The sequence below is a fragment of the Ambystoma mexicanum genome, chromosome 6p (genome assembly GCF_040938575.1).
Source record: "Ambystoma mexicanum isolate Mex_15411 chromosome 6p, UKY_AmexF1_1, whole genome shotgun sequence".
In the NCBI taxonomy this organism is placed as follows: domain Eukaryota; kingdom Metazoa; phylum Chordata; class Amphibia; order Caudata; family Ambystomatidae; genus Ambystoma; species Ambystoma mexicanum.
The window spans coordinates 346,432,036-346,448,751 of record NC_090935.1 but is presented as its reverse complement, the minus strand read 5'-3'; the positions used below and the strand labels follow the sequence as shown (position 1 = coordinate 346,448,751).

The following is a 16,716-nucleotide window of genomic DNA, read 5'->3' as shown; positions in this document are numbered from 1 at the left end:
CTTCGTATCAGGGTCTTTGGTATTTATGATCTCCAGTTGAGGCGGAATATTTGGCAAGATTGATTTTCTAAACAACTGCAGGGCTTCCATGTCACGCTCATGTAGAGTGACGGCAAGGCTTGGCTCATGCCTTCTAACTGCCACTGGTGTCGCTTTTGGAAGATGGAGTATCTGTTTCCAAAAGTAACCTTCCAGATAGCCCCAACACCCCCAACTGATTCCATGACAGGTCTCTGCGCCACAGGTGAGAATCGGGGCGACTTTTTGGCTGTAAAATGTCACAACTGGTTGAAGAGAGAATCTTCCAAATCATTTATTGATGGTTACTCCCTGCAATATCAAATACTTGGCTTTTCTCTTCAAGCAGTTGCTCCACAGCTTTTTATCCATTCGCTGAGCTCAGGATTAGCTCTAAATATTTCATCTCTTCTGCAGAGGCCAGATGTTTCCCATCCAGGGACCAGCATTCTTTTTTTCCTTTGTTGCTCTTCCCTGCTCCAAATACTATTACTTCTGACTTATATCTTCAGGCCATTTACTTTGACGTAGTCCTGCAGAATATCTGAGTGTCGTAGGCCGATCTGGGTCTGGTCCACTAGTACCAGATCATTGGCATAAAGTAACCATCCCAGAGAAGTTCCATTTCTCTTTGCTGGAAAGGATGTGTTATTCGCCAGGTTGAACTTTAAATCCTCAACAAAGAAGTTAAATAATGTTGGAGCCAGTGGACATCCTTGTTTCAGCCCTTTCTCGACATTGATATTTCTGGTCAGATGTCCTTTGGAATCAAGTTTAACTTGCATGCTGGTTCCAGAGTACAGCTCTTTAATAGCTGCTAACAGGTCTTTTGGACAGCCTTTTGTTCTAGTTTTTCCCACAGTAGGTCCCGGTCAATACTGTCGAAAGCCTGCTCAAGATCTATGCAAGCTAGGTAAATTTTTGTTCTTTTTCACTTTGAGCTTTAGGAGATTGATCAGAAATAGGTTTAGGCTACAGCCTGCTTCTTTCACAAAGCCTGCTTGCCTGATGTAAACATTCCTAGTTGCCATTATCCATTCGCTCAATTGTCTCAAACGAATCGAGGCAAAGATCTTACCTACCACATCCAACAAAGCGATGGGCCTATAATTTTCCCGAGCTGTACGGTCTCCCTTTTTAAATATAGGAACCACAATCGCATTTTTCCAGAATTTAGGAATTTCCCCATATTTGGTGATCCTGTGGAACAGTGCTTGACAGAGGTCAGTCCATTGTTCCGGGGCTTCCTTCAATAGGGTCTTGGACAGTCCATCAGTGTGATGCTGGAAATGCATCGGAGGGACAGGGCCTCCGTATCCTTGTCCTTTACTGCTTTTTATCGTGTGTTCTGTTGTGTTTTCTGCGCAGGAGTTCATGTGGGACTCCTGGCGGTGCAGATCTCTTTCTTTTGGTTTGGTGAACGGACACGTGGGATACCCTTATGGCACCCATGGGTGGGGGTACAACCCTGTGCCCCTAGTGTATGTTTTTGGGCACCTGTGGGTGGCCCACAGAGCAGGGTATGGGCTGGTGGCAGCTCCATGCTGAATATGACAGGTGCGCAGAGTATCCTCTATTTTGGGATACCCCGCTCCTGCCATTGGGATCAGTTGATTCCTGATGGAAAACAAGATGGCCCCGGTGGCCTCTTGCTTTGTATTACCCATTACCTTGTTTTCCCAAAGTCCTGGGAAGCCCTGACTCTGTCCCTTCCGCCTGACTGGCTGTTGGATGGAAGTGCCATATATGGTGTTGTTGTGAAGGCCCAGTCAGACTAGCTGGAGCCTTCCCGGTGATGTATGATGTGGGTACCTCCTGTGAGTGGGACCTGGGTGAATAGAGTGTGTGGCGAATATACATTCTGTGTTGTGGGTGTCTAGTATCTGGTGGTTGACACAATGACTGAGACAACCCTGCCCTAAACCGGTATGAATGCAGCTTGGAGTGTTGAATGGCTCGGTACTTGTCCCAATACACATAACTTGTTGTGAGTGTCTGGGGAGAAGTGAATGGCCTGAATACCTCGTGTGCCTGATTGGCTGCCTGCCTGCATGAATGCCCGTAGTCGTGATTGGATGCTTGAGTGTGACCCAGCGGTATGAATGGGAGGTCAACAGTATATCTGGGGACCTCTCACTGCTAGGAATCGTGTTCAGAAGCTGACGTCCACTACGACGAGTAACTGGATTAACTGACGCTTGACCTTGAAGCCCTGCTGGACGAGAAGAATTGCTGTTGCTCTCCTTCACAATCTGAAAGCGGCTGTGCCTCCAAGGACTGACCCAGAGAGGACCTGGTAAGGCGCCCTCTGCCCGAGCTACGAGGGACCATCGTGCACAGCTGATCTTTGCCAACGCTCCCTGGTAGACAGACCTTCGACAGGCTGCCGACCCGATACGGGGGCTGCTGCGGACCTCCAGGGAGAAGCACTCGGACTGTTGTCCACCCCTGTTGATGACCGCCGTCGCCGACCGGAGCCGCCGTGCTCCCGTTTGCCTAAGAACTTCCATTGATCATCGGACGCTCTCGCCTGCATCGTCATCCGCTTGTCTCCCGCTGGAGAAGGCCCGACCATCGACGCGCCGAGGAGCATCCACCGGTGGGTTTCCCGCCACCTACAAACCACAGAGACGCCGAAGACTCGACGCCCTTGCTGGGCCACAGTTCTTCATCATCTCTTTGCGGTCCAGAACTATTGTCACCGAGGTTCCCCGCACGCCTCTTCCTTGCAGGACGCCAACGCTCTGTCGTCGACGAGCACCGCTAGGAACGAAGCGGCCACTTCCCTGCCATAGTTCACCCTGTTCACCGTCGGACGTTCGACGACCCGTGACTCCTGCCTTAAAGGGAGGGCACTCAAGAAGGGCCGTCGATTCCTCGACACTGAACGCCAAGTTCCCTGACACCTCTCGATGATCCGTGGCTCCCGCCTGAAAGGGAGGCACTCAAGAAGGATCGGTCGGCGCATCGTCGGAGAACTCTACTCCACCAGGTACATTGGGGGGTAAAACCTTAACAGGAAGAAGTAAGACTATTGAACATTTGGACTGGGCTTGTGCTATATATCTTTATCTACAGGTTGCCCAGGTGGGGGGATCTCCAAACAGAACTGTGTCTAGGTAACGGGGCCAGCATTCTGCCTATTGTTTCAACCAGCTTACGTTCCTTCCTATATCTATTGCTGGTCTACTCGTTATTGATCTGTGTGACATTTTAATCGTACAGTTGATGCACTTTAATGAGATTTGATAACATTAGTGGTACCACTCTAGATGTGTATATATTTATCATTATTGACTTCCAAGTACAAAGTGTGTTATTGTGATCGTGTACATACCTTTGAATACTAATTATATAAAGACTGTGTTTTCAGTAATACAGTGTGTGGACCTTCTTTTGTGGGGGTTCGGGGACTACACTGTACTTAAGAACCAGCCCGCATCACCTCCTGAGAAGCTAGGCCTTGATTGCTCGTCCATTGCTACCGTAATAGAGAGTCTTGGCTAGGGTCCTCTGTGCCTCTCCTCTACCATATAGAGAGCGGAAGTACAGACACCCCCTACCGGTCTTTACACAGGGCCCGATGCATGAGACCGGCTAGCTTTCTTTATTAACAGGAGAATCTCATCCCTGTCAATTTCGATGTTCCATTTCTTGGCCTCTATATCGTCTTCTTTTCTTTTCTTTTTCTTTTTCTTTGCCTCAAACAGCATGTCAAAGTGGTCCAACCAGACCTCTTCAGATATGAGGTTTAGTTGGTATGGGCAGGTTGTTCTTACTTCCCATTTGGGAGCTGCCAAACCGTCTTGCTGTTGTCATTGTTAAGGGCGCCTATTATTGCTACTGTGTCCCTTTGGAGAGCACTTGCTCTGTGATGGATAATCCAATTTTTGTATTTTTGTCTTCTCCAATAAGTCTTTGGTGTTTGTCATTGGCTTCTTGATCTTTTACAGGTCCTTCCCGAGGGTTTTATTTTGGGCCAAGACCTCTTTATCATATGAGTGGCGTGGTTTGAGCAATGGCTTCATGTCTCTGCAACTTACTTCTCTGAAGGCAATCAAAGCCTTCCCGTATTCCACATCTTCTGGATCTTGTTGTTGCCAAGTCACAAAATCGTTTGTCACGTTGGGAATGTCACTGGGCAATAGTCAGGAACTATTTCTTCCTCCGCCCAGCTCGACCCTCACCTGCCACTTTCTTTGAGCCCATTAGTCGAAGTTGTTCTTGCTGGTATATCTCCCATCATATTTCCATTGTGCATGTGGAACCCTCTTAGTTCCATTTCCTCTGACCATTCGCTATCTCTGCATCTCTTAGTTCCGTCGGATCGATGCCCCTCCACCGGTTTTACCTGGAGGCAGTCGGCATTTAAATCACTGCAGATTGTCACTCCCAAATTCTTATAATTTGCATAGAATTCATCAATCCCGTCAGTAACGAGCTCCACAAACATTTCGCCCTCCTTCATATCTTGGTTCCAATATAGGTTGAATAGAAGCAGCAGGTCTTGATCCTTGTTGTCCAATTCTCCTAAGGCTATAAATATAATCTGGAAATAGGCATTCAGGTTCATTGTCTGTTTAACTTTCATATTGAGGCAATTTTTTAGCGTGACCAGGAGGCCTGCCGAGGGCCTACCGAGTAGGCCGTTTTTTGCCTTATTTAGGAGAACTAGATAGCCATCGAAAGCTGGAGCTTCCATCAGCCAGGCTTCCAGAATACAGATTATATCAAGTTTGGCTATCACAGGGTCCTTGTTGTTAAAAAGATGGGCACACCCTCTCGTGTTCTACGATTCATCACCAGGGATCGGGCCCCCACCCTCTTCTGGCTCTAGTCATGATGTTTTGCGGCTAGTGCTCCGGCCAGCCAACTCCAGGATTGGGGATCTTCAGTTGACAAGACATTAGTCTGAGCTTGGGATGTTCATCTTTTGGACTTCTCAGCTTCGTCCTTCCTAACTAAAGTGATTTGTAGATGTGGTATGGCCTGTTTATCATGCCTGTGAGATACAGAAAGGGAGCAATCCCTTCTTCGGTCTCTGTATTTTATCGTGGTGGATCAGGGGACACACTTTTCCAGTCTTCAATGTTCTTTGCAGGGTTTCTCTTCCCTTCCCATCGGTTTTCTTCTCGTGTCTCTCTCCCTTTCACATCAAATCCCGATATTCGTAGCTCATCCTTTGCTTCCACCAGAAGCAGGGTCAGATAGGCGGACCTCATGAGTAGTTTGACGCTGTCATGGAGTTTTTCGTACGAGAAGCATACTATTTTAATATCCTCCAAGTTAACCACTCTTAACTTGTGGATGTGGTGTAGAAGTGTCACTATATCAGATCTATTTAAGGCAAGACCGAGTGCATACGGAGCGAGAGAATACTTCTGCGTGCAGAACACGGTTCCGGATAGCGAAATGCCTTGTAACAGTTTTGTATCTGTCCATAGTCTCATAACCCTAGCTACCCGGATCTTTATCTTCCCACTAGATATCGTGATCGTTTCAATATCTCAGCAACTGTATGCACGCTACAACGTTGCGCCCCGCTCTCTGTGGGCTCTACAACGTATGTTTTTACACATGCAACTTCATTAAGGTAATATTACTTTCTCACATTTTTATTTTTTCTGTGTTTCTATTCCATTCCACTCATTATTTGTGTTTATTTCTATTTTTTCAATATTTCGCTTGCACCATGGGACTATCCATTGACTGGTATGTTTAAATCACTTTGATTATTTATATGTAATGGCATTACTATTATTGTTGCACTTTGCTTTTGATTTGGAACTGTGTAGACTGGCCCTGAAGAAGGAAATCTTTCCGAAATGCGTTGGCCCTAGTCTATTGTACATATGTGTTGCTGCAACATTCCTCTCACTAAGAAAATATTAGTGACAGCTTTATGTTTTGGATAAACTAGAATTTGAAAAACCAACTGATTACTTCATGCCTTCATTTTTTTGAGCATTGAAATACTTTTTGACACAAGAAAGTTTTTGAACTTTATAACTTGACGCCCATATCTGCGTCATTTTGAGAGCGGCTGTGTGACCTTGTATTCATACTCGGTCTCCTGCTTTTGTTGTGTTTTGTAGTCAGGGTGTCTCCAGACTTGTCGCAGCCAGCTTCTTTTGAACTTCAACGAGTATAATAGTATATATGGACTTTGAATTGAAGAATATTTCTAAACAGTGGTGCCCACTTACTTCTCTGTTTGCTGGCCTTCTAAATTGCCACTTCAGTTTCCCCACATCAAAGACTGAGTGGCATCTTTTTTTGAATAACGGCGCCACTTTTACTTTATGTCCACGTTTCTGTTCAGGACTTCCCTGATCAGTGAGGACAATTCTGCAGAGGCAACGGCCTTCTTCAACTCGTTGCCCTGTGTAGCATGAATTCTAGGAACTTGCTTTCGGTTTACATTTGCATCCCGATTTTCTTTTACTCTCGGCATGGTTGATTCCGTGAGGTCTGACACATCACAAGGGTTTCAAGGTTTAGTTTCAGTGTCATCCTCCGTTGGCTCAACTAGGAGGGGGTCTTCCATGTTAAGCTTGCTTGAAACCACTTCTCCGGGCCTGGGTTTAGCACGCTTTTCCATCCTCGACTGAGGGCCAGCCGCCACACTGCTGGCTCGAGACCGAAGACAGACTGCTTCCGCCGGCTTCCAAGGCTGTCGGCCGGGTTCCGGATAGGACCATGGTCCCTTTGGCTATCTGTTGACACATCATCCAAAGGTGGGTTTGGGTGGTCAGACGCCTCAATACCAGCCAAAGGTATCTGTCAGGGAACTATTTTTGGGTATCAGGAGTGTCAGGGATTCCTTCAAATCATTGTGTCTGATCTTACGCTAGGGCTTGTAATTCAAACGTACCTGTCTGCGCGTTCAATGGGCGCAGTTCTGGTCCAGCTCCACTTCCGTGGGGGACCGGTTCACCTTTCACCGAACACTCGGCAAACACTCCGCGTCGGAGGGAGTGTATTTGTAATCCACTGGGAAAATGGCAGTCACAATGGTAGAAAGACACTGTCCAAACGGGAACGCCAGCAGCACCAGCAGCATTCTGTGCAATTCCTTAACACTCACAGCAAACACTCCGCCAGCTTCACCCCTGCTTGTTATAGTGCTGGATATTTATTTATTTGTCTGGCACTTACACCATCAGGTGGCAGCATCAGAGAGACAAGGAGAAGGTGGTACAGGGGAAAGTCTTCAGGAGATCAGCCAGGCCAGACGAGTGTGATCAATTAAACAAAAAGTGGTGATTACAGTTTTCTACCAACCCCAATTTCAGTGCGAACTTTAAGAAAGACAAAAAACGTTGATAAACAAGCAAACAACACCAATTTATGTGGCGTTGTATCGGCTTCTGGTTCAGGGCAGGCTGGGAAATTGTTACATTAGTCTGTTGTCCTGTGCACATCACCACCATAGTGGTTTTAAAGTGCTGACCCTCATTGTGAGGTGAAGGTAGGTAACTTTTCTGATGAGGTGGAAGCAGACGAGATCGTCAGTTACAAATTTCACTAAATACCTGGATGATCAGAGTTTTCACATGCATCTGGAATTGAGAAAGTGTATTTTGGCTCGCAGATGTGTCAGGCGGTCTAACTTCCAAGCATGTTTGGAATTACGGGCAGTGATGATTCCAGACTCTTTTGACTGGGGTGGGCCAAATGAGGCACTGACGTATGCAGTGGTCAGGGGTGGCTTGAAGTACGAGAGAAAAAAAACACACACACACACACCCCGCCCCCCTCTGTGTCTCTCTCTCTCTCTCTCTCTCTCTCTCTCTCTCTCTCTCTCTCTCACTAGTTTAGGATAATGGGGTGGCACCTGGGGTAACCAGGGGGAGCACGTGCCAACCCAGCCCACTCCCTGGACACGCCCCTGATATTTGCTGGGTTTGTAGGGCAGAAGAATTTACTGTCCTCTTACCTAAAAATGTAAAATGCAATAAATAACTTCAAACGCATAGATTTTGACACTGCTTGTTTTTTTTTACATATCAGAGTACGTTTGTGTATTTGCTCTTTCTGAAGAAATTGAGAAATTGATAAACGTGCATTTTCCCATGGCTACTTACAAGTAATTTCCTATAGTGCTCAGATTTCCAATAACATTTTCGACAATGTTAAAATAGTTTATGAAATGTAGCGTGCATCCAATGACGTGTTCTGAATGACTCAGATCCTATTGTATGGAGAAGGATTAACCACTGGAGAATTAACTTTGTTGAGGGTTTGGTGCAACACATATCCATGATGAAGGAAAGGAATTTATGACAGCATGTGTGTGCTTTCTCATCACAGGATGTTGCCAGGCTAAGGACAAGTATGTGGACCAGTTAAAGGAGACTTTAGACACATGTGTGCCTAAACAAATAGCTGGGTTTATCGCTGAACCAATCCAGGTGAGATTTGTCATGCACAGAATTGTAGCTGGTTTGTTAAAACTGCACTGCTAATTTTGAAAGCTCTTTAACTTGATTAACTTAAATACTTTTTAACTGCACTGTGCAGCTAACTGCAAAAATAAAAGTGTAAAGGATATTTCACAACAAATTGAATCATGTTTCCTCAGCCCTCTTATGACTAATAAGGTCCTAGGTCACCCTTTATAAAACTGAATAACTAACTAGATAGTTGCATCCTTCTGGTGTATAAAAAATGCACACAACTACATTTGTGCAACGTTTGGTTTTCATACAAATATAGAAAGCACTGTCAAAGCTATTAGAGCTTTCTTTTACAGTGAGTTGTGTGTTGAGTTTGAGTATATGTTGTGTATGATTTTGTACAAACGTGTAAACATGATAACAGTCAGTTACTTACCGGTAATAATCATTCCTCGTCTTCTTTGTCATTGTCCTTTCCAGAGACGTTGGCCCCTTAGTCAGGCTCTCCCTAACACCCTTTACAAAAACAGGAGAAAGACTCCAGGCACTGACTTAGTCCTTCCTCTGTTTTTTCTGGTTTACTATCATGTGACCTATAAGAGCAACCCATACCACATCCTGTTTCATACCAAGCTGATGAGGTACAGGGTGGGGAGGAGTGGGAAACTAGGATTGTGACAAGTAAGAAGACTCGGTGTAAAAAAGATTACCGTAAGTAATCTGCCCATTACCTCCTCGTCGACTTCATTGGCACAGTCCTTACTCACTTGAGGACCTACCAAGCAGTCTTAAACCAACCCAACTTACATGGCACCCCCTCCCAAATTCCACCCACTGTTCGGGATATTCCCAGAAGGTGGGCCACAGGGTACACACAGAGAACGCTACAAACAAACTGACCCAACCTGCGACCCCACATAACTTAGTAGGTGTTTTTCAGGGGTGTTTACCAACAATTAGAATGAACCTTTGAGCAGCAAGAGTGTGATGAATTGGATTTTGCTCCACAGGAGTAGAAGGATGAGTATGGGTAAAATGGCCCACTCAGCCCTCACACTTCTACAAACCAATGCAATCATAACAGTAAAATACAGACCGTTAAGAGATATACCTACTTCGCCTTTTGTGGTAACGTGGGCCGAGGGAAGGCTGTGCTCTTAAGAGATGTATGAAGGTGAACCAGTAGTGACCCAAACAACCCAGCATCAAAGTCCAAAATAAAGGAAATGTCCAATCCTGGTTCTATGAATGAAAACACGGTACAAAAACCCACCTCAAAGGAAGACCAGAACAGAAGGTGACTGGAGAATGTAGCACATTGAGCATATTAACTGCAGTGGTAGGTAAAGTACTAACCACAAAAAGGATATCTTGGTTGAAAACAGGAGCAGTTGTGACCTAACCAATCTCTATTGTCCCAGTGGACCGAGGGGGCAGTTCAGAGTGAACAATATTTGGATTCATTTCTGGTGGGCTGTCCAAGATAGATGCGACCTGATCAGGCTTAGTTCGGACATGCAGAATTTTGGAGGCCCCAGCAGCAAGCAGCGTTGAGTAGGGGGCAGAGATGGGTGCTCAGTGCAGTAGAAGGGCCGCTCTCAAGTATCCAGGTCGGACAGTCACAGGAACGCTTTGCAGTTGGCCAGGCCAAATCAGGCTTTAGCCACCTGGAGGGTTCGATAGGCTACAGCGGTTTGAGTCGGCGAGCGACGGTCATTGAAGTGGTGTTCTTGGGAGTGTCTGTGTGATCAATGAGGCGGTAGTTCAAGAGCTAGCTGGGTCAAGCCATGGTTGTAACCCCGGTAAGAGTCTGCATGTGACTCCAGTGATTCAGTTCAAGTCCCAGTGTTGAGCAATGGCTTCGGGCATAGCCGCTGACAAGCTTATCCAGGACACAATGGGCCTCATTACAACCCTGGCGTTAAGGGGTTAACGGCGCCGTACAAGGCTGTGGCGCCGTTAAACCCTTAACGCCCGATTCACACTTTAACGCCTGCTTTTTGCAGGTGTTAAAGTCCAACCCGCTAAGGGACCTTGGTGCTAATTACGGCACTGTAAGTTACGGTGCCGTAATTAGCGCCTTCCCCATTCCCATTGAGCCCTATGGGCCAAAAATGGGAATGGGGAAGGGGCCATGGTGAATGGGGATTTACCGCCCCGCCAACCTTGGAATGGGGCGGTAAATCCGCCATCCACCATGGCGGAATCCGGCATGGACCATGGTGCTAATAGCACCATGATCCAACGCCAGGGTTGTAATGAGGCCCAATGCCTCTGGTCGCAGGGACAAGCAATGTTCTATGTAGTGGAGGAGCGCAGCAACCAGCACCAGCGACTTTTCTCTTTTTCCAAGAGCAGTGAACACAGAGCAACAGGTTTGGTGCGGTAGAACACAGAGCTTCAGCTGGTCTGAAGGAAAGACTTGAGGATAGGATGGTTCCATTCAGGGTCTATTCTCCAGCTCAGGAGATTCTGGCGCAAAGTGGTAGGTCCTTATCCACACCAGAGGTTGCTCCTGAAATGTTCTGGGAGTGGTAGGGGACAGATCTTCGTTCTAGTTTGGATAATACAAATCACGTTTTACAGCTGAGTTTACTCACAGGAAGTGACATATGTACGATATCAATGGGAATGTGGCGGTCGTGATCATAAATAGTACTGTGCACTATCCCTAAACACAGGCATAGCTTTTATTTAGAGTTTACCCTGCCAAAAGCATGAGTTACTTATGATCATCATAGATTTGGTTACAGGTGGGCATATCTTTAATGCTGCCTATGAGCCACAGGGACATGGCTGTCTCTGCTGCTGTCAAGTGGGCATCTTGTGACCTGTGAACCTGCTCTGTGACACTAGTAGAGCAGGTGCTGCAAATCAGGCTACTGGTGTGGCAGGGCACGAGTGCACTATGGTTTTGACATGGAGTCGATGGAAAAGGGGAATCTGTTTGCCAGATTTCCCCTTCTGGACATGGAATGACCCTCATCATTCTATTATTAGTTAATACAAATCAGAAAAGCCAGGGTTTTGCACCCTTGCCAGATGGCAATGCCTCACAAAGAGAACTTCTGCGCTTGGGCTGTTTAGGCTAGAAGACCTGGGATTCCGAGAACCTCATTCTGAAAACTGGTAAAAACCAGCCCATTGATAGAGGAAAAGGAGACAAGGAAAGAAGCACAGAGGCGGATAAGAATATGGGTAGGTGCAGGAATAGGGATAGGAGGCTATCACTTCCTTCCCTCTATCATAACTATTGCCCCTAGGGAGGCAAACCACTGCACAAGTACTCACCAGAGCCTACAGGAGGAATAACGGTGTGACCCCACATACTCGTAGGGAAAGTTCGGCCATGGAGACACTGACATTTTGACGTCAAGATTACCTGTTCAAGACAACAAGAATGTGTGGCTAAGACATTCTATAAAAGATCCTACTACTAAAGAGCTATAAGGCCTGCATTGAGGTCCCTCTCGCTCACAGGATGAGACTGATAGATTGAGCTGTACACCAAGACCAGAAGATGGAAAGAAAACAGAGTCAATGCCAATGGGAGGCACTTCATTTGGATATCAGAAAAGAACACTCCTGTGGTGCCAATATTGCCCTCGGAGGGGGGGCTTCCTGTGTTCCAGAACACAGCAGGAGGGGTCCCTAGGTGGAGTCAGGAGAGAGCTGGGCCCATGAGGGGATACAACAATGACAAGACCTTCTGACATTAGTGGAAAGGGATAATCTCCCCTGGCCCACCCTGGAGTCACTGAAATTAAAGGCCTTACCCGTAGATGACATATGTTTATCATTCTTCCAGCAGGATAAAGCAAAGTAGGCCAATATTTCCTGCAGTTGTAGGAGTGGAAGGAAAACAGGCACCCAATACGGGAGAGTGCAAGATTAGGCCGGAGCGGAGAGAATGAGACATGGTTCTGGGTCATATATTCTGTCATATTCACCCCAAATACAGCAAGACGCCAGCAGGAAACCTTTCCATGGGCCAGCAAATTGACCCAACCCCTTACTAACTCAACTCTAGGCCTTATGAAAAGCCATCCAGACAAGAGGGTTCTAGACATTGACGAGGAGCAACTTCTCTATACATTTTCTTTTTCTTTGTTTGTATGGTTAATCAGGTTTATTGCTTCAAGTTACATCAAGTTAATCAGGTAAAATCAAGAGAGATACTTATGGAGTGCCCACTCCATACATTTCTTAAGGGTTGTGGAATTAGTTTGGGCCAGAAACATTCAAATTGAGATGTCCCTGAGAGCAGAGTCTAACCCTGTGATAGGCTACTTTCATAGTACGGACAGTGTGGCTGAGAGGGGAAGGCTATATCCCTCAACAGAGTAAATAAGAGGGGGTTCCATGTGTTTTTAACGAATAAATAAATAACGAATTAATTCATAATGACACAAAAATAATGAAGAAAATAAATCGTTTTTTCCCTCTTTTTGGGGTGAGGTCTGTCACCCAAATCCTTGTTTCCCCTTGCTAAAAACCCACATCAACCCACCTCCGCACAGGATTTACCCCTTTACCCCCTACACATAGTTTCTTTACAAAATGTGTTATTTTTCGTTATCTACGTTTCGTTATAAATTCATTTGTTATTTTCTTTCTCGTTATTAACACTGTATACCATAAGAGTGAATCCGGGAATTATCTGTGAACTGGGCAAAGGGGGCCCATGATAACACCTGTGTCACGTATGATCTGAGGGAACCATCCAAGTGGATGTAGGGTCTGTGCCTGTGCAGTAAGCGTCCCGGCAGAGGAATTCTCCATTTCCCAAGGGACTGGAAGCTTCATGGATGCCTGGGATGGCACATCTGGGACTGGCCATGAAGAAGAGCAAAGCCATTTTCCCAATTAACAGAAAATGTAAACTAGCCAGAAACTGTAGATCATAGACCAGAAATGCAGACTCAGAAGCACAAGACATACGCAGACCAGACAAGGAGTTCCCTGTAGTGGGCCCATGTATTGTGGCCTCTCAATGGCTCCTGCAGTATTTCATCTTCTGGCAGCATGAAGGTGATTCCCGAAGACTCAATATGGAGACAACATGCAAATGCTTTTCTTTTACGAACCACTCAGCAATCTTGAAGTCCAGCTCATACACTGACACGCCTCTGATAAATTGCTGTTGATCGTAAAATGCACCATAAGTTCCCGATGTATAGAATTTAACAAATGTTACTGGTGTACTGCATGCCATGTTACCCTCCGGAAGGAGGAGTTTACTTGATTGATTTTATAGAGGGTTCCTATTTTCCCCATGACCAGATTAGGACCCAGACAGGATGAAATAGTATTGCCCTATACCTAATGGTCTTCACTTGCTATTCACCGGTATCTGGTCTTTCCATCTAAAACGTATTCATCGAATACCTTTCCATCGAAAAGCATATTCAGTGAATAATTTTAGATGGTTAATTTCGATGGATAATTAGGGTTAGGGGTAGGGTTAAATTAGGGACAAGGGTTAGATTTAGGGTTAGATTTAGGGTTAGAATAAGGATTAGATTAGGGTTAGGGTTTGGGTTTAAGGTTGGGGCTAGGGTTAGATTTAGGGTTAGATAAAGGGTTAGATTAAGGGTTAGATTAGGGTTAGGTTTAGTGTTGGAGTTGGGGTTAGGGGTTAGGGTTGGGGCTAGAGTTAGATTTAGGGTAAAATTAAGAGTTAGATTAACGGTTAGATTAGGGTTGGGTTATGGTTGGGGGGATGCGCGGGGGTTGGGGGCTGGGGGGAACCACCCCCCAATATACAATAAACCTTAAAACGTTACAAGGGGCTGGCCAGTTCCGCAATTTCAGCACTGGACAGCTCCATGTAACGTTTTAACATTACAAAAAATGCATCAAAACACTGTTTTTTACATTTTAAAGTGCATTTCCATCTAAACTTGTCCATTTATATATCCAATGGACTGGTTTTGATGGAAATGCACTTTTACATGTAAAAGATAGCATTTCAATGCAATGGCATTAGATGCATTTCCATCGATGGAAAGACCATGAACCCTATTCACCCTATTCTATCACTGGGAGTCCATAATGTGAAGCTGGAAATGCCTTATGGAGGGACAGGGCCTCCCAGTCCTTGTCCTACCATTTCTCTGTGCATGTTTTCTTTACGTTTTCTTCCAGTGAGGTGCAGTGTGGACCTCTGACAGTGCAGTTCTGCATGTTTTACTTTTGGTCAACAACATCCATGGGATACCCTTATGGCACCCATGTGTGGTGGTATGCCCTTGTACCTTTTATGTGTGTTTTGGGGAACCTGCATGTTGCCCATAGAGCAGGGTAGGGGCTTGTGGCATCTACATGCTGACCTGGGAGTGGCTCTGAGTGTCCTCCATTTGTGGGACAGCCAGGCCCTGCTATAGAATCAATGGATTCCTGATAATAGGCACAATGGCCACTGTGATCTCTTGGTTTCTATTGCCTTTTACCTTGTTTCCCAAAGTCCTGGGAAGCCCTGACTCTGTCCCTTCCTCCTGAGTGGTTGTTGGGTAGAAAATCCATATATGGGGCCTCATCACGAGTTGGGCAGTAACTACGGCGCTATTAGCGCCGGCGCTAATAGCTCTACCGCCAAACCCCCGGCGCTATTAGCGCCAGATTACAGGTTTCGCGGAACGTTTATTGCCCATTCCCCATTGGGCCCATTCGGGAATTCCTCATTCCCCATTGGGCCCAATGGGGGAAATTCACGCCATTACCGCCGGCGGATTTCCTGCTGGCGGTAAACGTGCTGAAAATTGGCAAATTTGCTGCGGATTTCCCCCCAGCTCAGAGCTGCCAAGGTCATGATCTGGCGAACCTTGAAATGTGGCGGTAATAGCATTAATAGCTACCGCTGCATTTAAGGGTTACCGCCAAACTCATGATGAGGCCCATGGTCTTGAGGGAAAGCCCATGCCAGACTGCCTGGAGCCTTCCCATTGACTGTGTGTTGTGGGTACACCCTTGGGATTGGACCTGTGTGAATGGAGTCTGGTGCCAACTCACATTCTGTGTTGTGGGTGTCTGGTTTCTGTGTGTGACACAATGACTGAGAGAGCCCTGACTGAAACTGGCATGAAAGCAGTGTGCTGCTCTGAATGGCTGGGTGCTTACTTCAATCCACATTCTTTGTTATGGGTGTCTGGTTTGGGGTGAATAGCCTGAATTGTTGTGAGCATGATTGATTGACTTCCTGTATGAATGTACTTGTGAATGATTGGCTGACTGAGCCTGGCTCCGCTGAGTGAATGGGGAACAAATGTGTATAACTAGGGACGCTGCACTCACCAATTTGTTCTCGTCTGGAAACCGACGCCGAAGTCGACACTGAAGTGCGTATCCAGAGCACAGTTGGAGGAAGAAGTCTGCGGCTGCATCTTTCTCGAAATCCAAAAACTTCTATGCTGATATGAAGACAGAACCAAGCGAGGACCTCGCTAGGAGACCTCTCACCGACCTACGAGGGAACATCGTGCAAAACTGAGACACTTCACCGAAACACCCTGGAAGCCAGTCCTGTGTGACTGCCATCCGGAGAAGGGGTCCATCGAGAGTCTTGAAGAGGAGTGCCTGGACATCTTGTGCTGAGGAAGTGCAGTGGCGTCGACCAGGGTCGGAAAGAGTGTTGTGACCGCTGGAAGCCAGGTTACATTTGTATCGCCCAAAAGAGGAGATACTCCGACCTAGTGCTGCTTGACGCCCGCAGCTGCGCAAGTTCCAGATTGCCAAAGAACATTTCAAGGGGCATCCTTGCCACATCTGTCGACCACTCTTTCCTGCTGGAGAGAGTCGTGGTTGCCGGCTATCGAGGAAAGTCCACCGGTGGGTTTCCCGCCACCAGAAGCTGACAGAGACATCCCGAGGACACTGACTGGGTGAAGGTCTGAGGTCCTGCCCGTGGTCGAGTCCCAGTCGCTGAAGATACCCCGAGGTACGTGCCGTGGCTGCAGCATCGACAAGACTGAGGACCGCCAACCGTGAACCAGGACATCCTACACCTGCTACCGTGCCTGCGTCCCTCACCGCCGAAAGTCTTCCAAGGTTTGACTGGATCTTACCTTCGACAGCAAAGCTTTTTCTTCAAGGTATTTTGCATGTCTCATCTTCCCAGTACTTCAACCGTTGAGGAGACCATCCACAGACAGAGAGAATCACAGAGACAGAGAGGCCAAAGTCGCTACACCTCTTAAAGCGCATTGTTCTAAATTTTCTCGAGGCTTTCGACACCCCAGTGACACCTTAATACATGGAGGGTCAATTATCGAAGGGCACCGTCAAAGAGGTGCCCAGAAAC

The 16,716-nt window shown here is 46.5% G+C and overlaps 1 protein-coding gene across 1 annotated transcript in view; it reads left to right on the top strand.

Annotated features, from left to right (window-relative positions):
- The window catches only part of AGXT2 (alanine--glyoxylate aminotransferase 2), a 988,366-nt gene that overhangs the window by 649,237 nt on the left and 322,413 nt on the right, over positions 1-16,716 (top strand). Inside the window, exon 8 of the mRNA XM_069627115.1 lies at positions 8,332-8,432. Within this exon, the coding sequence (XP_069483216.1) occupies positions 8,332-8,432 (101 nt within the window). The remainder of the gene's footprint in view (positions 1-8,331; positions 8,433-16,716) is intronic.